At 39.8% G+C, this 10057-nt stretch overlaps 1 protein-coding gene across 1 annotated transcript; it reads left to right on the forward strand.

Moving 5' to 3' along the window:
• Positions 1-248: 248 nt before the first annotated feature.
• Positions 249-1181, forward strand: LOC100358406 (olfactory receptor 4C11-like). The gene has a single exon (XM_002708897.4). It carries the CDS (start codon positions 249-251, stop codon positions 1179-1181), a length of 933 nt encoding a protein of 310 aa, XP_002708943.2.
• The last annotated feature ends 8876 nt before the right edge of the window (positions 1182-10057 follow it).

Here is a 10057-nt window from a genome sequence, read left to right on the forward strand (position 1 = left end):
GCTATAGGAGAGCATTACATTCATAAGCATGTTTGGTCCTCAAAATAACCTTATGAACTTGTCACTCAAATTGAGAAAGAACCGTTCTTGGGACTCAGCAAGAAATCTCAGACAGAATCTCTCTGATGAGGAATATTAAAGTTTGAGAAAAACACTTCATAACATCACTTAGCACACCACAAATGTATCCCTTTGTTTTTTGCAGGTAAACCATTTCACACTTGTCCCTTCTCCTCATTCATGAAGCCATGAAGCTGCATACTAATGTGACTGAGTTCATTCTACTGGGGTTGACAGAGGATCCTCATAGGAGGAAAATGGTGTTTGTCACATTTTTGTTTTTCTATTTGGGAACAATATTGGGTAACTTGCTGATTCTTGTCACCATCAGGACCAGCCGAGCACTTGGGAGTCCAATGTACTTCTTCCTTTTTCACTTATCCTTATCTGATACCTGCTTCTCTACCTCCATCGCTCCTAGAACCATTGCAGATGCACTTTTGGAGAAAGCCACTATTTCTTTCAGTGAATGCATTATCCAAGTCTTTATGTTACATTTTTTTGGCTGCCTGGAGATCTTCATCCTTGTCCTCATGGCTGCTGACCGCTATGTGGCCATCTGTAAGCCCTTGTACTACACGACCATCATGAGCCCCCAGGTCTGTACCATCTTGGTGGCCTTAGCCTGGGTGGGGTCCTGTGTGCATTCTCTAGCACAGATTTCCCTTGCCTTGAGTTTACCTTTCTGTGGGCCTAATGTGATTGATCACTATTTCTGTGACTTGCAGCCCTTGTTGAAGCTCGCCTGTGCAGACACCTATGTGATCAACCTACTCCTGGTGTCCAATAGTGGGGCCATTTGCACAGTGAGTTTTGTCTTGCTGATGTTCTCCTATGTGATCATCCTATGTTCTCTGAGGAACCACAGCGCTGAAGGGAGGAGAAAAGCCCTCTCTACCTGCATCTCTCACATCATTGTGGTCATCCTGTTCTTTGGTCCTTGCATATTCATATACACACGCCCTAACACCACTTTCCCTATAGACAAAATGATAGCAGTGTTTTACACAATTGGAACACCTTTGCTGAACCCTCTGATTTATACACTGAGAAATGCAGAAGTGAAAAATGCCATGAGGAGATTGTGGAGCAAGAAGTTGGTCTCAGATGACACACGATGAATGGAGGCTTCAAACTCTAATTCATTGTTTGGATTCAATAGAGGATATGATCTGTCATTGTGGATCTAATATAAGCCTATATTGAGGCATGGGGATAAGTTCCCTCTTGTAATGAGGCAATGAGAACACATACACCAGTTGCTATTTGGTTTGTTTTGTGTAGAGAGAGCCGGCATGAGGTGAAAAAAATGTGCAAGCTCCTTGCTTGCCTGGTTGCTCACTGCTATGTATCCAGATCTCTTGCCTTCCTAGCATCACTTATGACTTCAGCCAGCTGTTTCCCTGCTCTTCTTTATGCTGACTTCCAGATTTCTTTGCAAAGAGTTACCCATGTATATATCCACTTTTATATTTTCATCATGTTTGGTTTTCCCGCGTTGAAATGGTTTTCTCTATTAATACTTTAAATATTATGGTTCTGCCGGTGCCGCGGCTCAATAGGCTAATCCACAGCCTAACGGCGCCGGCACACCAGGTTCTAGTCCCGGTCGGGGCGCCGGATTCTGTCCCGGTTGCCCCTCTTCCAGGCCAGCCCTCTGCTGTGGCCAGGGAGTGCAGAGGAGGATGGCCCAGGTGTTTGGGCCCTGCACCCCATGGGAGACCAGGAAAAGCACCTGGTTCCTGGCTCCTGCCATCGGATCAGCGCGGTGCTTGGCCGCAGGACACCAGCCACAGCGGCCATTGGAGGGTGAACCAACAGCAAAAGGAAAACCTTTCTCTCTGTCTCTCTCTCTCACTGTCCACTCTGCCTGTCAAAAAAAAAAATAATAAATAAATAAAAATAAAAAAAATAAAAAATAAATAAATATTATGGTTCTGTCGTTTTTGATCAGCTACATAATTGCTTTCTCTAGTTCAGCTGAAACTACCAAATTCAAATAATCTTAAAAGCTTCAGTCATAAATAATTCTATACATACATACCTGTGTATGAATGTATGTGTGTGTGTATGTTTATATATATATAAATATATATATATATTCTACTATATACTGAATATATCCTATATACACTAGGGTAATCCCCATTCTAATTCTTTGGAGTATATGTTGAAATTATCATGCATTTACTTAGGTTATTTATGAAGAGTAGGGGAACACAGAAAAAATATTCACTCCTCTGAAGGAGACTTGATCTTAAGAAGGCTCTGACTTTGGTGTATAAGCAGAAATCAGTCTTTTTAAAAATTTGTCTTTTACCCCAGTGGAAGGAACGGGCCGTCAAGGAGGGAAGCGCCTTTCTCTGAAGGGAGGAAGGAACCTCCACTGTGATATGGCCTTGACTAAACAAGTTCAGAGTTGGAGAACTCAAGGGGCTTCCATAGCCTCGACAGCTCATGGCAAGAGACTCGTCTGATTACTAACATCATAAATAAAGGTGTCAATTGTTAAATCAACAATGGGAGTCACTGAGCAAATGTTCCCCACATAGGATCTCTGTCCTTCATGTGTTTTACTATGGGAGTTAAAGATAAAACTACTAGTCGAACAATACTCTATACCTTGTGCGGTTGTGTGAGCACAGTCTGTTGAAATCTTTGCTTAGTATATACTAAGTTGATCTCCTGTATATGAAGATAATTGAAAATGAAACCTGATGAGGGTTGGGATGGGAGAAGAAGTGGGAGACGGGAGGCTGCGGGAGGGAGGGAGGTTGGGGGGGAAGCCACAACAATGCAAAAGCTGCTCTTTGTAAATTTACATTTATTAAATAAAAATAAATAAATAAAATTTGTCTTGTTCTGTTAATTATTATTCCTTACATTTTTGCAGAGAGCATTAAGTTTTCTCTTAAATCATAAGTATGACAGAAAATTATTTACGCTCTAAGGCTATGGCACTGAAACATGTATAGCTCAAATTTACTTAAATTATTTGTATGGGCTAGAAATAAATAGTGCAACCAGTTGATAAAAGGAAATGTGAAGATATTTAACAGATTAAAAAAGATGTGAGAAAACAGAAGAATATTTTTAGACTATATTACAGAAGTTTATTTCAGTCCATAAAAGTTTAACTTGATAACCAGTTGAAAATCTTTAGATGACAACTATAATTCTAGGAGAGCGGCAAAATGGAGGAATCAGAAGGGAGCACACTGATAGTCCTGGAAGAGACAGTTTAATAAAAGTAGAGATGCTGCAGGTTCAAGGAAGAGTAGGGGAAGAAACAGCAGAGGAAACTCTTCCTGAACTAGTGATTCACAGTGGAACTGCATGGAGAGTGTGAGAGCCCACAGTTCGGGACACCAGCTGCAGAATCAACACACCAGCGCTGGAACGCGAGGTGAGCCGAACCTCAATAGCCCGAGACACCAGCGGGCAAGCGGAAAGAGGAGGCTAGGGGGAACGAGGCTTGAAACTCTGTGGGGAAAATTTCACCAGGCTAACTAGAATAGAGAGAAAAAAAATGTGACTGATACGGACACGAGTTTCTCTCTCTCCACTCACCTCTCAAAGGAGAACAAGACAAAGGGCAGGTGCCATTTTGGACATACGTCATAAGCGGGGTGACCTGAGATCTGCACTGGCCCTCAGCCTAGCAGAAAAACCTTACTCGGGGCGGGGGGTGTGTGTGAAATAACAGGAGATTAGGACCTAGCAAATGTGTGGTGCTAATGAACTGAGACTGTGAAAAAAGAGACGGTGGGTGGGGGAACTCACGGAATTCACGTGAGTACTCTCCAGATATGTTACAATTCCGTAACCTTGTCAACCCAGTGGGAGACTGCAGGAGAATTTGAGCACACACTGAGGGTACCACAGATTCCCTGTGTGGTCCTTGGCAAAGAGCTTCCAATCTCTGGCTCCTGTAGGTATATCATTCGCCTGCTAACTACCTTCAATTCTGCTCAGCTGTGCTGAATTACTTCCCTTTTGAATAAAAAAAAAAAAGAGAGATTTACCATGCCTAAACTTGGAGAGTCACCTTTGGCACAACCTTAACCCTGAGGAACCAAACAGAGCTCTCAGGCCACACCCATCTCAAGCCTCTAAGCTTCCATCAAAAGCAGGCAGTCCACTTAATACAGTCATAGTATAACAAGAAAAAACACCACAGTGAGGGAAGAAGAATCCAAAGAATATCTCCACAATGCAACAAGTGCAGAAACCAAGGAAACAAGAACAAGGAAGACATTACAACACCCCCAAATGAACAAAACACCCCTAGCCAAGATTATGAAGATGATGAGATGGAAGAAATGCAAGATATGGATTTCAAAAATTTATGATAAGAACAATTAGAAGTTTTCAAAAACAAATGCTTGAGCTACAGAATTCCTTACTGGACAGGATAGAAAATATCCTTCGAGAAAATGAAATCTTAAGGAGGAATCAAAATGAAACGCAGAAACTAGTAGAACAGCAAAGTGTGATAGTGAAGAGAAATCAAAATGAAGAACTCAATAGATCAAATGAAAAACACATTAGAGAGCTTTAAAAATAGAGTCAGTGAAACAGAAGAGAGAATATTGGACTTAGAAGACAGAGCACAGGAAAGTATACAATCAAACCAAAGAAGAGGAAATTAGAAATCTAAAAAATATTGTTGGGAATCTACAGGATACTATTAAAAAACCCAGCATTCGGGTTCTAGGAGTTCATGGAGGCATGGAGAGAGAGAAAGGATTAGAAGGCCTTTTTAGTGAGATACTTGCAGAGAACTTCCTGGGTTTGGAGAAGGACAGAGACATCTAGTACAGGAAGCTCATAGAACCCCCAATAAACATGACCAAAAGAGATCCTCACCATGACCCGTTGGAATCAAACTCAACACAGTGAAACATAAAGAAAAGATCCTAAAATGTGCAAGAGAGAAATGTCAGATTACTCTCAGAGGATCTCTAATTAGACTCACAGAAGACTTCTCATCAGAAACCCTACAAGCTAGGAGGGAATGGCAAGACATAGCCCAAGGACTAAGAGAGAAAACCTGCCAGCCCAGAATATTATATCCTGAAAAGCTCTCATTTCTGAATGAGGGTGAAATAAAGACCTTTCATAGCAAACAGAAATTGAAAGAAGTTGTCGCCACTCGTCCAGCCCTGCAAAAGATGCTTAAAGATGTGTTACAAACAGAAACATAGAAACACAGTCATCAATATGAAAGAAAGGAAGGGAAGGAAACCTCACAGGAAAAGATCACAGGGAGTTCAAAGCATATATTGCAAAATATCTTTGGCAAATGGCAGGTTCAATAGTCACATTGAACATTAATAGCCTGAACTGCCCAGTTAAAAGACACAGATTGGATGATTGGGTTAAGGAACAAAACCCATCTATTTGCTGCTCCCAAGAAACACATCTTTCCAACAAAGATGCATACAGACTGAAAGTGAAAGGCTGGAAAAAGATACACCATGCCAACAGAAATGAAAAAAGAGTGGGCGTAGCCATCTTAATATCAGACAACATAAACTTTAACATGAAAACTGAGAGACAAAAGGGGGCACTATATAATGATTAAGGAATCAATTCAACAGGAAGATATAACAATTATCAATGTATATGCACCTAATTACAGGGCACCAGTTTATTTTAAAAATTGGTAGGGGACTTAAAGGGAGACATAGACTCCAATACAATAGTACTGGGGGACTTCAATACTCCACTCTCAGAAATAGACAGATCAACAGGACAGAAGATCAACAAGGAGACAGTAGATTTAAATGACACTATAGCCCAAATGGATCTAACAGATATCTACAGAACTTTCAATCCTACAGCTAAAGATTTTACATTCTTCCCAGCAGTACATGGAACCTTCTCTAGGATTGACCACATACTAGGCCATAAAGCAAGTCTCAGCAAATTCAAAAGAATTATAATCATACAATGCAACTTCTCAGATCATAAAGGAATGAAGTTGGAAATTAGCAACTCAGGAATCCCTAGAACATATGCAAACACATGGAAGCTGAACAACATGCTTCTGAATGAACAATGGGTCATAGAAGAAATCAAAAGAGAAATCAAAAATTTTCTGGAAGTAAATGAGGATAATAGCACAACATACCAAAACTTATGGGATACAGCAAAAGCAGTGTTGAGAGGAAAGTTTATAGCAATAGGTGACTACATCAAGAAATTGGAAAGGCACCAAATAGATGAGCTTTCAATTCACTTCAAGGATCTAGAAAACCTACAGCAAACCAGACCCAAATCTAGTAGGAGAAGAAAATAATTAAAATCAGAAGAAATCAACAGGATAGAATCAAAAAAATTACAAAAATCAGCCAAATGAGGAGCTGGGTTTTTTGAAAAAATAAACAAAATTGACACCCCATTGGCCCAACTAACTAAAAGAAGAGAAAAGACCCAAATCAATAAAATCAGAAATGAAAAAGGAAACGTAACAACAGATACCACAGAAATAAAAAGAATCCTCAGAAATTACTACAAGGACTTGTATGCCAGCAAACAGGAAAATCTATCAGAAATGGATAGATTCCTGGACACATGCAACCTACTTAAATTGAACCAGAAAGACACTGAAAACCTAGAAAGACCCATAACTGAGACAGAAATTGAAACAGTAATAAAGGCCCTCCCAACAAAGAAAACCCAGGACCAGATGGATTCACTGCTGAATTCTACCAGACATTTAAAGAACTAATTCCAATTCTTCTCAAACTTTTCAGAACAATTGAAAAAGAGGGAATCCTCCCAAATTCTTTCTATGAAGCCAGCATCACCTTAATTCCTAAGCCAGAAAAAGATGCAGCATTGAAAGAATATTACAGACCAATATCCCTGATGAACATAGATGCAAAAATCCTCAATAAAATTCTGGCCAATAGAAAGCAACAACACATCAGAAAGATCATCCATCCAGACCAAGTGGGATTTATCCCTGGTATGAAGGGATGGTTCAATGTTCACAAATCAATCAATGTGATACACCACATTAACAGACTGCAGAAGAAAAAAAACATATGATTATCTCAACAGACACAGAAAAAGCATTTAAGAAAACACAACACCCTTTCATGATGAAAACACTAAGCAAACTGGGTATAGAAGGACATTCCTCAATACAATCAAAGCAATTTATGTAAAACTCACGGCCAACATCCTATTGAATGGGGAAAAGTTGGAAGCATTTCCACTGAGATCTGGTACCAGACAGGGATGCCCACTCTCACCACTGCTATTCAATATAGTTCTGGAAGTTTTAGCCAGAGCTGCTAGGCAAGAAAAAGAAATTAAAGGGATACAAATTGGGAAGGAAGAATCAAACTCTCCCTCTTTGCATATGACATGATTCTTTATTTAGGGGACCCAAAGAACTCTACTAAGAGACTATTGGAACCCATAGAAGAGTTTGACAAACTAGCAGGATATAAAATCAATGCACAAAAATCAACAGCCTTTGTATACACAGGCAATGCCACTGCAGAGGAAGAACTTCTAAGATCAATCCCATTCACAATAGCTACAAAAACAATCAAATACCTTGGAATAAACTTAACCAAGGACGTTAAAGGTCTCTACGATGAAAATTACAAAACCTTAAAGAAAGAAATAGAAGAGGATACCAAGAAATGGAAAAATGTTCCATGCTCATGGATTGGAAGAATAAATATCATCAAAATGTCCATTCTCCCAAAAGCAAGTTATAGATTCAATGCAACACCCATCAAAATTCCAAAGACATTCTTCTCAGATCTGGAAAAAATGATGTTGAAATTCATATGGAGACACAGGAGACCTCGAATAGCTAAAGAAATCTTGTACAACAAAAACCAAGCCAGGGCCATCACAATATCAAATTTCAGGATATACTACAGTGCAGTTGTTATCCAAACAGCATGGTATTGGTACAGAAACAGATGGATAGAACAATGGAACAGAACTGAAACACCAGAAATCAATCCAAACATCTACAGCCAACTTATATTTGATCAAGGATCCAAAACCAATCCATGGAGTAAGGACAGTCTATTCAATAAATGGTGCTGGGAAAACTGGATTTCCACATGCAGAATCATGAAGCAAGACCCCTACCTTTCACCTTACAAAAAAATTCACTCAACATGGATTAAAGACTTAAATCTACGACCCGGCACCATCAAATTCCTAAAGAACATTGTAGAAACCCTGCAAGATATAGGTACTGGCAAAGACTTCTTGGAAAACACCCCAGAAGCACAGGCAGTCAAAACCAAAATTAACATTTGGGATTGCATCAAATTGAGAAGTTTCTGTACTTCAAAAGAAACAGTCAGGAAAGTGAAGACACAACCGAAAGAATGGGAAAAAGTATTTCCAAACTATGCAACAGATAAAGGGTTGATAACCAGAATCTACAAAGAAATCAAGAAACTCCACAACATCAAAACAAACAGCCCACTTAAGAGATGGACTAAGGACCTCAACAGACATTTTTCAAAAGAGGAAACCCAAATGGCTAACAGACACATGAAAAAATGTTCAAGATCACTAGCAATCAGGGAAATGCAAATCAAAACAACAATGAGGTTTCACCTCACCCAGGTTAAAATGGCTCACATTCAGATATCTACCAACAATAGATGCTGGAGTGGAAGTGGGGAAAAAGAGACACTAACCCACTGTTGGGGGGAATGCAAACTGGTTAAGACACTATGGAAGTCAGTCTGGAGAACCCTCAGAAACCTGAATATAACCCTACCATACAACCCAGCCGTCCCACTCCTTGGAATTTACCCAATGGAAATGAAATTGGCAAACAAAAAAAGCTGTCTGCACATTAGTGCTTATTGCAGCTCAATTCACAATAGCTAAGACCTGGAACCAACCCAAATGCCCATCAACAGTAGACTGGATAAAGAAATTATGGGACATGTACTCTATAGAATACTATACAGCAGTCAAAACAATGAAACCCGGTCATTTGCAAGAAGATGGAGGAATCTGGAAAGCATCATGCTGAGTGAATTAAGCCAGTCCCAAAGGGACAAATATCATATGTTCTCCCTGATTGGTGACAAGTAACTGAGCACCAAAGGGGAAACCTGTTGAAGTGAAATGGACACATATGAGAAACAGTGACTTGATCAACTCTTGTCCTGAAGGTTAATGTACAATGTAATACTTTATCCATTTTAGTTTTTTTTTTTTGTTCTAGTACTATTGGTTGAACTCTGTAATTAACACACAATTATTCTTAGGTGTTTAAATGTTAACTGAAAAGTGTTCCCTGTTAAATGTAAGAGTGGGAATAAGGGAGAGAGGAGATGTAGAATTTGGGACATGCTCAATCGGACTTGCCCCAAATGGTGGAGTTAGAAAAGTGCCAGGGGATTCCAATTCAATCCCATCAAGGTGGCATGGACCAATGCCATCTCACTAGTCCAAGTGATCAATTTCAGTTTACAGTTGATCACACTGTTAGGTCTAAGAGTCAAAGGGATCACATAAACAAGACTAGTGTCAGCTAATACTGATAGAATAAAAAAGGGAGAGAATGATCCATCATGGGAAGTAGGATACATAGCAGACCCAAAGAATGGCAGATGTCCTAAATAGCACTCTGGCCTCAGAATCAGCCCTTAAGGCATTCAGATATGGCTGAAGAGTCCATGAGAGTATTTTAGGCATCGAAAACCAAGACACTCTGGAAAAAAAAATACCTAAATAAAAGATCTCTGCAAGTGAGATCCCAGAGAAAGAACAGGGTCATCAAAGAAGGAGGTACCTTTCTCTGAAGGGAGGAGAGAACTTCCCCTTTGACTATGACCCTGTAGGAATATGATCGAAGTCAGCAAACTCAAAAGGCTTCCATAGCCTTGGCAACTCATGACTAGAGCCTAGGGATATTACTGACGCCATAAATAAGTGTGTCAAATTGTTATTTCAACAACAGGAGCCACTGTGTACTTACTTCTCATGTGGG

Source organism: Oryctolagus cuniculus, chromosome 1 (assembly GCF_051225735.1).
Source record: "Oryctolagus cuniculus isolate XC-2025 breed Fujian yellow rabbit chromosome 1, ASM5122573v1, whole genome shotgun sequence".
In the NCBI taxonomy this organism is placed as follows: Eukaryota; Metazoa; Chordata; class Mammalia; order Lagomorpha; family Leporidae; genus Oryctolagus; species Oryctolagus cuniculus.

Coding starts and splice junctions, on each gene's coding strand:
- LOC100358406 (XM_002708897.4), top strand. CDS start 249: ATGAAGCTGCATACTAATGTGACTGAGTTCATTCTACTGGGGTTGACA.